Source organism: Notothenia coriiceps, unplaced genomic scaffold (assembly GCF_000735185.1).
Source record: "Notothenia coriiceps isolate Sejong01 unplaced genomic scaffold, NC01 NC01_scaffold00000339, whole genome shotgun sequence".
Classification (NCBI taxonomy): Eukaryota; Metazoa; Chordata; class Actinopteri; order Perciformes; family Nototheniidae; genus Notothenia; species Notothenia coriiceps.
In genome coordinates, this window is record NW_011333040.1 from 13,330,464 (window position 1) to 13,346,898 (window position 16,435).

General features: G+C 40.8%; 1 protein-coding gene across 1 annotated transcript in view; it reads right to left on the reverse strand.

Annotated features, from left to right (window-relative positions):
• Window positions 1-13,859, reverse strand: part of LOC104951127 (phosphorylase b kinase regulatory subunit beta-like) — a 42,177-nt gene extending 28,318 nt beyond the window's left edge. Inside the window, exons 1-5 of the mRNA XM_010777764.1 lie at window positions 13,855-13,859; window positions 9,594-9,599; window positions 8,378-8,486; window positions 7,284-7,364; window positions 2,832-2,947 (exon numbers count right to left, since the gene is read on the reverse strand). Coding sequence (XP_010776066.1) covers window positions 2,832-2,947; window positions 7,284-7,325 — 158 coding nt within the window. The 5' untranslated portion in view covers window positions 7,326-7,364; window positions 8,378-8,486; window positions 9,594-9,599; window positions 13,855-13,859. The remainder of the gene's footprint in view (window positions 1-2,831; window positions 2,948-7,283; window positions 7,365-8,377; window positions 8,487-9,593; window positions 9,600-13,854) is intronic.
• Between the last annotated feature and the right edge of the window lie 2,576 nt (window positions 13,860-16,435).

Sequence of the window (16,435 nt, forward strand, 5' to 3'; positions counted from 1 at the left end):
CCATGTCCTGAGCCGTGAGTCTGCAGACTACTCGTTTGGCCGGGGGTCTGGCCAACTCCATGTCTGTCACGTTGGGAGGTCCCCAGAAATGGCTCTCGCCGAGGGTCCTGGCCAACCCCAAATGCCTAGCCGTTGTGGAGGTCGCGCAGCTGCTCTTCTGCCGGGTCCGCGGCCTGGTGTCCTGTGCCGTTGGGAGGTCGCAGACTACTCTTTTGCCGGGGTGTCCGCTGCAGCCCCATGTCTGGACCGTTGGAGGTTCCGCAGACTGCCCTTGGCTGCGGGCGGGGGCCTGCCAACATCCATGTCTGTCGGTTGGTTTTCCGGCCGACTGCTCCTCCTGCCGGGGTCCTTGCCGGGTCTGTGTCCTTCTTCATGGGGGACTGGCCCGACAACCGGCTCCTGACGGCCTCCGGAGCTGTCTGGTCTTCCGCGTCACCCGTGCGGCTCTTGCTTGCCGCCGTCCGCCCGAATTCCCCTTTTTGAACTCTGCCTTGCCCCCGGGCCATCCGCCCGAATTCCCCTTTTTGAACTCTGCCTTGGCCCCGGGCCGTCCGCCCGAATTCCCCTTTTTTGAACTCTGCCTTGCCCCCGGGCCGTCCGCCCGCTTATTCCTGTCCAAGCTGGACTACGGTGATACCATTTATAGATTTGCCTGTCCCACTGTTTTGGCCAAACTTGACCCACTCTACCATGCTTCACTACGTTATATATCAAATGCACCCTATAGGACTCATCATTGCAAACTGTGTAGCCTAACTGGATGGTCCTCACTTACTATGCGTAGGATGCAGCATTGGTTTTTATTAATGTATAAAGCCATTTTAGGTAAGCTTCCACTCTACATATGTGCCAGATTTGCTCCAGTTTGTGACTGTTACAAACTCATGTCCAGTGCCTGGATACGGTTCCAGGTACCTGCGGTGCGGACTGAGGCTGGAAAAAGGAATCTTTTTTATTATGGTCCTTGGTCTTGGAATGACCTTCAATCACGCCTAAATCTGAGGGCACTTGTCTCCCGTTTTAAATTGAAGTTGTCTGAAGTCCTTACCACCAGATGCTCTTGCAGTATTAAGCAGTGTACCTTTCTTACTGTCCTAATGTGCACAATGTAGTGACTGCTTTTTCGTCTTTTGTTTTCTTAGTTATGTTCTGGGTATTTTATATATTTGTGTTATGTGTTATGTGTAACGTTGCTGCCTTCTTGGCCAGGTCAGCATTGTAAATGACATTTTATCTGGTTAAATAAAGGTTAAATACAAATAAAAGTTTTGCAAGACTGAGGGCTACTTTTCAAAGCAAGAGGAGCGGGGCTCCTGTTTCACTTGCACAGAAGTAGAAGTCATGGTAAGCAAAAAGGACCCGTTATCGACAATCTTTTGTGAATACATTCACACACAATGGTAAATAATTTCTGAAATAGTTCGGGACAAGTGAGGTATTTCTGTATTGTTTTGAAATGTCTGTAATATTTTAATCCTAGCTGGTGGAAAAAATAAACTCCATCTTGTGTGAGCTTTGGGACTTTTAGTGTTTGCTGACCATTTACATGCCCCAAAACCTATATAACACACCACAGGAAAGGGAAGTATGGAGATAATCGACATGAAGTCTCTCTCGCCAACTTCCATACTAACCTTCAATGCAAGCAGAAGCAGGTGGTCCACATGAATATGGTGATTGGTTTGCAGTTGTTGCGAAAGTAAAAACAAACTGCTACATTATAATCATTATAATTGGCCAAAAGTGGATTTACACTGGTGTAACATTTAAAAAAACGGTATTTATTTGTAATTATGTGTGGTTAAATTCTTGACTGTCTGCTGTGAACTGCAGCTGCAATCCGGGCTCCATTCGTTGTTTTTTGGAAAAATCAAAATAAACTAGTTGCAAAAGGCTCGATAAGATTTATTTTTGCAGGAGATATACAAAATAATAAATTAAGCCTGAAAGTGGACAATAAAGTATTTGGAGCAGGTACAAATGGATGTTACTATGAGTCTTAATTCTAAATTCTTTCATCAACATTTCCAACTGTTTGTTATTGCATTTGCTTTGATATTTAAAAAGTAAATACAAATATGACTAATTCAGAAATGTATTTTATGGATTCAATTTAACAGTCAGCTCTGATAAAGTCATTAAACATTGCACTGAAGTAATATTAATAATGTGAAAGGCACCCAGTTAAATAAAAATATAGAGAAAAGCTGATAAAAGGTGTATAAGTAAAATATATTGCATATAAACCTTGTTTCAAGGCAGGCATTCAAAATTAAAATGACTTCAAAGCTAATTCCCTTTCTGCTGATATAGTCAATAATTAGTGTTTTCATAGATGAAAAATACCAAACTTCTTCCACCTCTTCTTAAACACAGGAGAGAAAACCATTTGGATCTACCTGTATTATTCTATTTTAGCTCGTATTTAGTTGTATTTTCTTGGCTTTTTAGTGACTGTTTTGAAAATGTATGTAAATGTAGTTTCAATGTGTTTATTTTAACAATGTCTAAATGCTTTTCCTTTTTGCAAAGCACTTTTAATTGCAAAGTTGTTGAAATGTGCTAAATAACCTTGTCTTACCTTGCCTAGAATAGACTTAGATCACCAGATTGTACATGTTGCCTCTCAGGGCCTCCGTACAATACATAGCTAGATTGATAACTACAGTGATGTACAGCTGTTGACAGAGATAAGAGAAGGGATGTGGATGTTACAAATATGCCACCCCTGAAAAGTGTTTACTTGGTCACAGCCTGTAACTCATAACATGTGAACTATATAAATTCATTTATTTTGTATTTTATTTGTGTTTCACTGAGTTTTGACTGACCTGGAATGCAGCTCAGTGCTTCCGTTGTTATATTTGCTGCCTCGCTCCCACATGCCGTAGTCAGGCACCCTGTAGGCTCTCTCCACACAGAACACCAAGTTCTGGATGAAAGAAACCTGGACACAGAACACACACTTCAAACACAGCAACGCATGGAACATTAAGAATGGATTCAAACAAACATGCAATCATAGATCCAGGGCTGCGGGAAAACGACATGTCTCCATACTTTGCGCAGCCACACACACAGCCTAACACACAATTACATACGTATACAGTACCAAGTGACCTTTGATATTGATCTGGGGTGAAGTGTGTCTCATTATATGGGTTAGTAAAATGGACAAGAAAGCTGATTCCTCATCAAGGCTCAAGGCTCAAGGTCAAAGTGTCCCTGCAGCGTAGACAAGGTGTAATTAAGTCGTAGAGTGTGACATTATGTGCGGCTGGAGCTCCGTTGGCTTGTCAACTGCCCATGACACGACACTAAATCGACACATATGGACCTAAACGGCCATTTGAAGCTCAAGTTTAAACATCAGCGCTTTGCACATTAATTACAGACTCTCAGGAGCAGTGTCCTTGATTCCATCACCAAACAATACGAATGGTTTTAAAGTCGAAATTAAAAGAATTAAGGAGTTTGTCGTATCTATAATCAGGCTTGCACCGGCTGTGGATGTCAAATCAATAAGCACATCCAAAAAAAAAAGAAACGAAAAGAGAGAGAATGTGCGATGACTTAAAGGCCTTGAATCATTAAAAAGACTGTGTGCGTGTGGGCTTGACTGATGGGAGATTTAATCTGAAATGACAAAGTAGAGGGGAGAAAAGAGAGGCAGATAGAACCTGTGTAGGACTTAAATAGGACATTCTCTGAAGGGAAAAAAGAGAATCTTCTCTTATTTGGGGTTTTAGGAACGTCGTGATCAACGAGGGGAAACCTTTTAGTATCTTCATGGTATCTTAATGAATGTTACTCCCCTCCAGCTAAAAACAAGAATATCCATCTCGCTACAACTGGACGTCAATCCCTGCCAGTAGCCGTCTTTGGAGGTGGTTTGCACACACTCAGAGGCATACATGTGATGCTGCATTAACCCAATGCCCACAGCATTGTTGGAAAATGCCTACACCTGTCTAATGTGAAAAACACAGGCAGCAGATACACACAGGCTAATGAGATGCTGCGATTCATGCTGCATGAGACAGAAAAAGGCATCTGGAAGGAAGTCGATAGTGCATCTTCTCAGAGGACACGCAGCAGCCTCTCTATACCTCCTGCCTCGAGAAGAGGGGAAAAAAATACTGCAATGCAGCTTCCAGTATACACCAATGGACTTCGCAAGCAGTGACAGCTAACAACGATTTGATTAGTCCAAATTAAATGCGTTAAAACAGTAAGGACACCATTTTTTATTTAAATTGATCTGATTTTAGTCATTAAAAGGATGTAGGGGTGCAGACTGCCTTAGTTTGAATGATCTAATAGTACTGTATAAGCAGTGTTTTAATATGCAAATCAAGGCTTGCTGTGCCATTGGGTGTGAGAAATGTAAGGGAAATGTGAGTTATTAGGGAGGGTTTTGAGTAGAAAAAGAGAAGATTGCACACACTTTTTTTCAGGAACTGTTTTTTGTTAATAAAAGGATGTACTGCATGAGCGTGCAGACTGCCTAAAATAGAACTATGCAATATTTTAAGCAGCGTTTTAACATGCAAATTAAGGCTTGCATTGTCTTTTTTTTTGCCACAGGGAGTGAGAAATGAAGTGAAATTAGAGTTATTAGGGAGGGTTTTGTATAACCGAAGTGAAGACTGCATGCGCTAATTGGTTCACAGCAAAATGTTTCAGCATGTCCTTCCTTTCTTAAAATAAGCACAATCTAGTAAACAAACGGAATCCTTTAATCAGCGGCATACATTTCCCCGCTCTGTGGCGGTAAGTAAAGCTGCGAACACTATAAAAACTAACAGAATTAATGAAACTGCTTCACAGGGCCCCACAATAAACAGCACACTGTGTAAACTTAACAGCCAAGTTGTTTTATTAAGAGACAAACGTAAAGAAAATACAAAAATCGACAGCGGGGAGATATATCAAACTCGAAGAAATCCGTTTATAGAAAGCTTTTCTGTAATGATTGGGGTTGGTGTCCTGACAAATTAGACGTTACCGGCTGGATTCCCAGGAGGACATTTAAGCCTACACAATGAAATCATCGAAAGGTTTCTACGTTGAAAGTCAATTGAGTGGATCAGCAAAAACATAAATATGAGGTGAGCTATAAAAGTGAGATTGTGTTTACTCTAGGATATCTGCAGTGGATTTAGGGTACATCTAACTGCATTTACAAATCCCCTGCTCTGACTTTATAGCATCTTCACAATGTAGCATCCTATAATTGTAAACGTAGGAATCTCATTAGGCTCCAGTTTGTTTGAGTTTTTCAGTAGCCCTTTTTCATGATAGGAATTTTCATGTGAATACAAACTGACTTATATGGCAGCCAACAGGTGCAAATGTGCCACAACGACCCGAAAAATGTTCATAAGGAGAAATGCGCCGCAGCTTCAGAAACGAAGCAAATAACAAAAACATAAATGTGTCAAAACACATGCAAATGGAGAAACATCTTCACCAACTTGACAACACATGCACAGTCATTAAAATCGCCGCATAAGCAAAACTCTGCGATTACAATACGCTGCAAAAAGCTCAAAACACAACAGAAGCGGGGACACTAACAAGTGATCCACACAACTGTCATTGTTGTTAGAAAGTTACCTAAAATGTTTAAACAGCTCATTTTAATAATGTGATCACATGATTCCTTCCGATATTTCTAAGTTAGCTAGCTTAGCTAGCCCCAAAAATGGCAATGAGCACTCAGTTCCGAGCTGTGTCCCGTTTCAGTTTGTTTTGAGCTTCTTTCAATGTTTTATATTTGCAGGGTTTTTTCTTTTGCAGCGCCTTTAGTTGAACCTTCATGTGTTTTGTCAAGTTTTTGATTGTTTTCTAAATGCTGCCCATGTGTTGTCAAGTTGGTCAAGACGTTTCTTCATTTGCTAGTGTTTTGGCAATTTTTTGTTTGCACCAATCGCCACTGTAGGCTAACAAAGGGGAGACAGGTTTCTTGTAAATGTCAGAATGACGTATTAAGATGCTCTATAATATGTGACCTGCTCTATCGAAATCAGTCGCATTGACCCGAAAACACATTTTGAGTTGTATACACTGCTGGAAAGAGGATATTCCTAGCTTTCTAATGATATCAGGATTATTTTTGTACTCCAAATATTAAGCGAAATATGTCAAATTATATAATGACTGCCACCGAGTCATAATTTTGAGAAAAAGGCCTTCAAAGTTTCCTCTTCTCTGGAATCCATAGATCTGATTGATTATTAGCGGAGCAAATGATCAAAATACTACGGAGGGAAGATATTTTTGTTTGGATTACTGGTCTGGGGGAAGCTCGCGAGTGTGTGTGCGTGCGTGTGTATACGTGTGTGTGTGTTTGTGTAATTTTGCTTTGTGTGTATTGTTTGTTTCCCGGGGAAAACCCTCACGAGAAACACCGGCTGTTGTTATGCCTGCTGTGACGTTAAGTTACTCCGTTCTCCGCTTGTAATTATGCAGTTACAAGCTTCAAAGTGGTATTTATCATCTGAATTTGCTGAAACAAGTTTAATATTCTGAAAGCCAAGACTTTGTTTAATTGAAATCAGATGAAAACAAACTGTAACGGACCCTGCCGTGTTATTTATGATTACTCTACGCTTACATTCATAATGTCAGCCGGAGGGAGGGGGGGCGGTGCTGCGGAAGAGCAACCTGTCATCTTCCCTTTACAAGCTTAAAGAATGTATTTATCGTGTGAGTTTGGAAATAAAAGTTTCATATTCTGAAAGCCAAGACTTTGTTTGTTTAAAATCAAACAAAACACCCGAACCCCGAAAAAATAGTTTTTTACGCAAATCCAAGTTTATTTTGAAATGAGCCGTTGCGACTTCCGACTGATTTTGATAGAGCGGGTCACATATGTTACTGTGAAGCAAAACTATTTTGTTTGTATTCTATGGATTTTACAGTAGCAGTATTGAAATGATTAAGACATATGTTGGCAGAAGATATTACAATTGTTCCCAAACATGTGTCATCTTCTATCAAACAAGCAGAAGCAAGTGGTCAATTTACATGCAGTTTATCTGGTTTTCACTCAATAAAAAAAAGCAATGAACATCTAAATGTACAGCAAGGAAATTATGTTCTGCATGGGAGAATGTATTCCTGTTCAATGTGTGATTATCTTAAAGATGATATAAGTTGTTTTAAACTGTCTAGGGCTTAAGATTGATACTGATTGCTGTACAAGTCAAACCAATGGGGAGTAAATCCCTGGTGTCCGGAATCAATCACCCCTGCAGTCATTTCAGCTGGTTGTTTACCTCATCGGTGTTGTAAATGATCTGCAGACCCGAGCAGATCATCTCCACCAGGTACAGCAGGAACAGAGAGACGGCATCGATCTGCAGCAATGACAGAGGGAAGGGGCAGAGTGGATGAGATACCATTAAAAAAAATGACCGTCATTTGTAAACTGCGAGATACTTCCAGATGTGTCAATACGGCTGTCTCTGATTGGGACTGAGGCGTGAGCTTTATATTAGCTATTAAGCCTTTGGCTTTGGCTTCGGCATTGGAACTGGAATCATCAATAAGGCAATTTACTTCAAGGGGAAGTTGTTGCAGAATAAATCACAGCCAGCGACTAAATGTACTTTTCAGTGAGTGTTTAACATCTTTACAGCTTTCATGATTTATGAGGGTTTCTGTTTGTCACAAAACTATAATTCTCTATCCATCTCTCTTTGATGTATTAGCCTTTCTTCACTGTAGGAAAGCAGTCTCCATCCCAACGTTTCACACCAAATTGACCTTTGGCAATCCCATTGACAGAAGAATAAGCAGTTTTAGAGCCAATTTAATGCACATCAACCTCTGAGAAGTCAATAATCCAGTTGAACATGCATGCCAATAGTAGATCAATGAAGAAATACATATTTCATGGACTTTTCCTTTGTTCGCACTCAAACAAACCTCAATATTAATTGTAAATGTACATCTTTGAACATTTTGTTTGGTGTTCTGGATGAAAATGGTCTACAGATAATAAATACATTTATTTTCTATGTTTTAGTTCAATCAAGGAGTTATCTTAAATAATCCTTTTAAAATAATACATTGCAATTACTTTACTAAAAAAAACCTTACAAATTGGCAAAAGACAATACAAAATAAGAGATTAATGGCTCTAACGAAGAATGGGACTATTTGGAATAATAAATATGCTCCGCATGTCATGTGTGTTGTTGGATCTTGGGTGTATCAGACTGTCTAGCTACTTATTTGAACGGGATTATTGAAATGTATTTTGTGTGAGCTGGCATTGTCATCTCATCATACTGTCATGTCATTCATGTGTGTCTCTTGCCTGTACCGAGTCAACACATATTTTAAAAAATCATTTTCATTGGCTGACCTGCAGGTGGTGGTAGTCGCTGTAGGAGTGCACCTCGTCCCCGGTGTCTACATTGAACACAGAGTGCAGGCACTTGGAGGGGTTGGGGTCCTGTTTGAACTGCTCCACCTGGGAGAGACATTCACAGAGACAGGTTAAGCAGGAGGCAGGGGAAGAGGAAGGGAAGGAGACACACGTATTTTCTCACCACAGTTCAGTATATCACAGTAGCAGACATGAACTCATCAAAAAAACACATTATATGGAAACATGTGTATTAAGACAATGGTAATGATCTCGCTTAATCTCAGTGGGATGTTTTTGGCAGAAACAATACATTTATAAAGTACATGTTGTCATTTTTAGAAAGCCTTATTGCCTTCAAAGGTTTTTGCATCATTGGCCGACTATTCTTTATTACCATGAATCATATTTCAAGTGATCTGATGGAAAACTATACTTATGCACCTCTTCCTTGTTCTGTTTGGGCTATGGAAACCTGTAATAAGGCAATTTTTCCAATCACTGGTCATTTTAGATTCCAGCATTGGAATAAACTGCAAACACGGAAAAAAGGAAGCCTGACCTATCAAAAACTGAGAGATTCCGCGAAATCTGTGTTGCGTTTCGCACTCCCAGTTGAATGTTATGCACCCTCTATTCAAAAAAGAGAAGGGAGCGAAAAATACAAACAACAAATTGTGTCAGGTGCGCGTGACCTGCTTCGCTGTGCGTGCATCATTTCCAAAGTGCTTCCACAGCAGTGACACACATCTGTGGATAATTATGGATATGCGAAAATTGTTAAAACAACCATCACTAAACGCCAGCACCACTGCATCTACTGCAGACAGTAGCAACAGCTCGTGGTATAAAAATAGACAATGGCTATAAATATTCATGTGAACATAGTGCCATATTCTGCCATGCCTGTAGAAATGCAAACAATAGCACAGATGCTTCACCACGAATGGCTACAAAAATATCTCATATCCCAAGCTTATCAGCAAGCTAATGTTGCAGCTGAAATGTTCTCCAGGTCACAAAGTCAATCTCACATGATGATGTGATACCAGTTTTCAAGCACAGTAAATATTCTCTTCCCAGAGTATAGGATGGGACCAAGGTGATGATGTGTACATGTTTTTAATAATACTTTTGATTTTCAATGTTTGCCATTTCAAACCATGAGCTGGTTCAAATAATATTTGCCTTGATTTATATGTTCTCATTTGTTTTATCAGTACAGTTTTGAAGCTTTTGTGCTTTTCCTTGCCACATTCCACCACTTTGGACTGGATGAAATATTTCAGGACAAAAAAAAAAAACATAACAAATGCCATAATCTGTTCATTGGGGATCATAACATCAATGCTATTTTTCATTGCTGTTGCCGGCCGCTATTGCTCATGTAAACCTACCTCCTGTAATCTCAGGTACACCCCAAGTCATTTTGTTCTGGAACCGGGCCTGCTAAAAGTTTACCTTTTAATAACAGATGTGGCTGTTCGCAAAATGTTTCTCCATCTCTGTATGGATGCTGGAAAGAGGAAGCTAGTATTTTATCTAAAAGGGCTTTATTGGTTTGCAGAGCATACAGGACTATTATTATTTCAGAAATGCTGCTATATAAGGGCATCGGGACTACAATCATGATCGGAATGAAATGATTGAGTAGTACTCTGCAGGATAAGGACTTTACTTTTAAATGATGGCGTATTTTTTTTGCCTTTCCGAAAAGAAGAAAAAGCCTAGCATGGAGTACCACTTATGGTGATGAAAAGGTTCTTATGTATTTTCTTTCCGAAAGCACCAAAACACAGGACTACATGGATCCATAAACACTCTGGCACATAATAGTTTTTCTCAGATAAAATAAGCTGGCAATAAGTCTGTCCTATGAGTAAAATGTGGCTGATATACTGTCAAAGCATAACAATCGTCTCTGAAACAGCAACGGGTCACGTTGAGGGCAACCAAACAATTACTTGCTTCACGACAAACACATAAAAACCCAGAACAAGATGTTAGTTGTCTTTTTTGTATTGTAGGGGTCTTTGTGTGTGTGTGTGTGTGTGTGTGTGTGTGTGTGTGTGTGTGTGTGTGTGTGTGTGTGTGTGTGTGTGTGTGTGTGTGTGTGTGTGTGTGTGTGCGTGTGTGTGTGTTTGCTACATCGACATGAATGCACCCTAAATTACAGCTGGGCCGCCAGCCCCGTCGCACAGAGTTATAAATAATTGGCCCTTTGTCCCATTTTACCTCATTTGTTTCTCTTCTCTTCGCCTCTTCAGCTGCTCTCTCCATCATCAACCCCCCCTCGCTGTCTTCATTTTCAGCCAACCCTCCTTCCCCTCACTTCTACCGCTTCTCTCCCTGTACTTTCTATTTCTTTATTGCTTTTTTTCTATAGATTCTGTTCTCCTTTCATCTGCCACACTTCTTCTACCCACCTTTTTCTCTTTATACCTCTCCTCTCAGGCAGGTCATAATGGAGACCCTTTGTCCCACTTTTACTCAAACTGCTCCACTTCCTGCTATCCCACAGTGCCTAATAAGTGTGTGGTGTGTGTGTTAATGGGAATGAAAGAGCTACCTCTGTACAGAGCTAAAAATAGGAGCTGCTGTTTATGTTTCTATAAAAACCCATTTTTGTGAAGGGGTCTCTCTAATTCTCGCTCCAGCAGAGCCACGGTGTCAAGTGGCCCCACTCGGGATATCGTGAGAGGGCCCAGATCTTGCTTATTGTTTGGAGTGCTGCAATGCGCCAATACAGTATGACTTTCAAATTGATGAAACACTTCAAAGTGTGCTCCTCGGTCTGCTTTCATGCATTTATATCCCATTTATTACAAACACAAAACTCTTGGATCTCTTTAAACCGATGATTCCTAGTCATCGCTGGTTGCAAAGGAGATTTTGCGGGCTTCACGTAACGCCCATATTTGCCTATAAATAGTCAAAAATATGCCCATTCATTTATTCATAATAATAATAATACATGGGACTTATATAGCGCTTTTCTGGAAACTCAAGGCGGTTATTCATGTTGACTGACTGCATGAAGAAGATCGCAGGAAATGACGACAGAACAGTTAAAAAAGACATCTCACACCGTGTCAGATTTTGGTTATTTTGGGGAGGTCGAGATAAATCATATTGTTTGGTGGATGCAGTTTGAACCAGAGTAGCAGCATGGAGGTCGGATCGTCACCTAAATAAATAAATAAGTGGTCCGAAAAAGGTTAATGACAAAAAAAATACACATAGCCTAACCTTCCTCAGGCAGAGTGTTTGTAGCGGGGACAGGAGACACCCCCTTGATGAGAAACTCTAAGAAATGATCGGGGAATCCCTCTGGAGTGGAGTCATGACGACTGGATCTGAATTATTGTTTTGTATTTGGTGGTTTGTGTTCCAGCTGTCGATCAGCAACTATATATCCATAATCCACCAGTTAAAGGAAATACAACTAATGTGTTGTGTTATATTAGCTGTACAATTTACCACATACTTTAACTGGTGGATTATGGATATATAGTTGCTGATCGACAGCTGGAACANAGAAACTTATTGACATAGGTAATAGACGTCAAAATGGCTTCAAATGTATTCAGTATTGTATGAACATATTGGAATTGGGGGGACGTCACATCCTCTAGGGGGGTCCGGGGGCATGCTCCCCCGGGAAGATTTGTTTTTGAACATTTTACGGTAAAATGCTTCAATCTGGTGCACTTTGTACACACAATTACTAGAGACCTGATCTAGGGTGTACAACTCTAAAACGCCCATATGAAAAAGATCGGTTTACATTTTAATAATCAAATAAGTATATGAACATAACCAATAACCTACCATAGCCAATAACAAATAAATGTAGCTTATTTAATTTTTTAGTTGTTCATTCATATCTTATTTTACCCAGTTAACATTTATTTATTTATGCATATTTTTGTATCTCTCCAGCTTTAAACGATATTTTTGGTTTACTGTCCTATAGTATACATTTGAATGATTTCAAACCTGTTTTTATTTATCCTAATAATTATAAAGGAGTGCCTTGGATATATGTGTTTACATAATTTGTGGTCAAAACGTTTGAGACCCACTGAGATAACTTAGACTAAAATTAACTATCTAAATACTCAGAGAGTCCTTCACCTCACTGAGCCTCTCAGTCTGACAGGAGAGCTCTCCTCCACCCTGGTTGTAGAAACATCTACTTCTTATATCCGTTAGCGCAGCTAGCACCAGATTCTAATAACAACAGCACCGGTACCGGTGCGCCCTCTCCCTTGCTCGCTCTACTCGCTACCACGCTAGCACTTTGGCTGTGAGCCAACATCCCCCACTTTCATCACTTACACTTACAGCGCCCACCATACAGGGCAAATTAAACGTGTAACCGGGGTGAAAAGGGTGTTACATTTACTTAATTATGAATGTTGTTACATCAAGGCCGAACATTTGGATGAGCGCCAANAAGCCATTTTGACGTCTATTACCTATGTCAATAAGTTTCTGTTTTTGCAGTGTATTTGTCTTTTATTCTTTACAAATAAAATGTCGCCTAAAATCTCACCTAGGGCAGCAAATTGTCTAGAACCGGCCCTGGTACTAGGCCTCAAGAGCCTTTCTTGTGCTGACCCATAGAAACAAATTGGCGGGGCGCACTTCGCACGCGCACACACTAAAAAATTCCACGCGCTCCGCGCTCACATTATGCTGGGCCCACGTGCCTTAGCACCGCTGCTATGACTCCATCCTAGGGGAAACACTGACACGTCTAACCAAAAAGTTCTATTTTGGTTTCATCTGACCATATGACATTCTCCCAGTCCTCTTCTGGATCATCTAAATGCTCTCTAGCAAACTTCAGACCGGCTTGGACATGTACTGGCTTAAGCAGGGGGACACGTCTGGCACTGCAGGATTTGAGTCCCTGGCGGCGTAGTGTGTTACTAATGGTAGCCTTTGTTACTTTGGTCCCAGCTCTCTGCAGGTCATTGACTAGGTCCCCCTGTGTGGTTCTGGGATTTTTGCTCACCGTTCTTGTGATCATTTTGACCCCACGGGGTGAGATCTTGCGTGGAGCCCCAGATCGAGGGAGATTATCAGTGGTCTTGTATGTCTTCCATTTTCTAATAATTGCTCCCACAGTTGATTTCTTCACACCAAGCTGCTTACCTTTTGCAGATTCAGTCTTCCCAGCCTGGTGCAGGTCTACAATTTAGTTTCTGGTATCCTTTGACAGCTCTTTGGTCTTGGCCATAGTGGAGTTTGGAGTGTGACTGTTTGAGGTTGTGGACAGGTGTCTTTTATACTGATAACGAGTTCAAACAGGTGCCATTAATACAGTTAACAAGTGGAGGACAGAGGAGGCTCTTAAAGAAGAAGTTACAGGTCTGCTCTTTAAAAATCAGACAATGTGATTTTCTGGATTTTTTTTTCTCATTTTGTCTCTCATAGTTGAGGTATACCTAGGATGAAAATTACAGGCCTCTCTCATATTTTTAAGTGGGAGAACTTGCACAATTGGTGGCTGAATAAATACTTTTTTGCCCCACTGTATGTCCTATGGTGATACAATGATGCTGTTGATGCAATATGTATTTCTTAACACTAGCACTAAGTTAAGTACTGAGCACAGAATTATTTGAATCAATCAGTTCCAATCAGACCTCTCTACTTTCACTATGGGCCAGCACATCAGAAGAGCAACGTCGCTCAAGAGAAGATATCTTTTTGAATGCATTTATTAGTTTATTTAACAGTGACACGTTTAATAAATTAATAAATAATGGTGAATGCAGATTCTGCAGAGTCTTTTTTTCAATTATGTTGCAAATAAATCCAAATATTTGAAAACATAACAAGTGAATGACATCAATAAAAACATGCTTGAAATGCAGGTAATGCTCATTTGAAAAATTAAAAGTATTACTTATTATTATGAACTTAATGTTGTATCTATACGTCTTCTGTGTTTGCACTTTGATACAAGCTACTATATCAGGTTACAATATAATTCAATGTAAAATGACAAGTGAAAATATAGTACTTTAACTTTTATAATACAATAATAATTTCATGGAATGTTATGTAATACAAATTAATGAAGTATTAAGTATGCACGATTTTGCTCTCATCCGTGTTAATAACTGCTCGTATATTTGTATGGCTGAGTTTACAGTCACTGTGTGTTTTTTACTACACGGTGCAGCCTCCAGCACATTTATCTCTGAAGTTCACACCCCCATCGATCTGCTTTTGTTTTATTAACACCACCATCTTACCTTTTTTCTGTGTTTCCCAGGTGACATCCAGATTGGCATGATGGAGAAGAAGGGTCAGCTGGAGGTGGAGGTTATCAGAGCCCGAGGACTGGTACAGAAGCCAGGATCAAAGTCCCTCCCTGGTGAGATCCTGACCAACCACAGAGCTGCTAACTGTCCGGCAGTGGCTCAGTCAGTAGGGGCTTGGACTGTGAGCTGTAGGTTCGCCGGTTCAAGTCCCCGACCAGACCTAAAATATGGAGTGTGAACTGCTACTTGGAGAGATCCCAGTCCCGCCGCGGTGCCCTTGAGCAAAGCACCGGACACCCCCCTTCCCCCCTCACTCCCATTGCTCCCCGGGCGCTGTACAATAGCTGCCCACTGCTCCTAGTACTAGACTCCTGGTACTAGGATGGGTTAAACACATTTCACTGTGTGTGTTGTGTGCTCTGCATGTGTGACCATTAAAGAGGGTTTCATCTCTCCGATTCTATCATCCCAAATACACTCTTCATTACTATGAGTGATATACATGCAGTGAAATCCAGCACATAGACCCAGCCGAAGCTCACAATGCTTTTCCTTCTCATAAAGATATCAGCAGCTGTGAGGTGTGATTATATTGGAGAGTGGCTGTGTTCCTCACTAATGTTTTTTGTTATTGTTTTGCCTCTACCTTCAGCTCCATACGTCAAGGTCTATCTGCTGAACAATGGAGCGTACGTAGCCAAAAAGAAAACCAAGATTGCACGGAAAACACTTGACCCACTGTACCAGCAAGCACTGCTATTCGAGGAGAGCCCACAGGGTAAAGTTCTGCAGGTGAGCCCTACTTACATTCCTCTTCATTGCAAAGTTAAGATGTCATTATTAACATTCCCCAGTTGATAACGTCAATTTGGAAAATGTCGTGCTATTACAAGTTTCCTGATTTAAAAAAAAAAAATGTTATCCATTTGGGTATCCAGGAGCAGTCTACAGACACATACAATAAACTCCTTAATGTGTAATAATGTTTTCTTTGAACTTGTCTGAAAGAAGAACTGCCATGGGAGCAAAATAGCCATAACTCCATGCTATTACTTTTGTACTTTTACCTAGTAACAGTTTTATTCGTAACATAGTATCTCTAGAAGGTGGCATTAATTAATACTTTTATTTTAATAAAATATCTAAGTGTTTCTTCCTCCTGCTGTGTAAATTGACCTGACTGTCCTACAGGTGATTGTATGGGGGGACTACGGCCGCATGGACCATAAAAGCTTCATGGGAGTTGCACAAATCCTATTGGAGGAACTGGACTTATCAAGCACAGTGATTGGCTGGTACAAGTTGTTCCCGCCCTCATCCCTGGTGGATCCGACTCTGGCCTCACTGACGCGGCGGGCTTCACAGTCGTCGCTGGACAGCTCCTCCGGACCCCCGGGGGTCCGATCCTAGGGACCAACAGCTCTACGAGTAACAAACTCACGACCCGTACATTAGAGAAAAACTAAATAAAAGATGGCGGAAACGTGGAACAACAACAATCACAACGAGAAAGCTTTGTTGAGATCTGACAATCACTCCTGTCGCGGTTCATCTCATCTGTTGTAGGGAGCATCGCATTTCACTGTTTCATATCCATTCAGAAACTCTCATGGTTTTTTCTCTGTGTATGCTGGAGATCAGGGCTGTCCACAGACAAAAAGAGAAGGGAATCAAAAGAAGCAGGGTGATTTTTAACTGAATCAACATAGCAAAGAAATGTACGTAAGCATCGGAATGTATGGACTCAGACAAAGGTGATCCCCCCCCCCCCCCC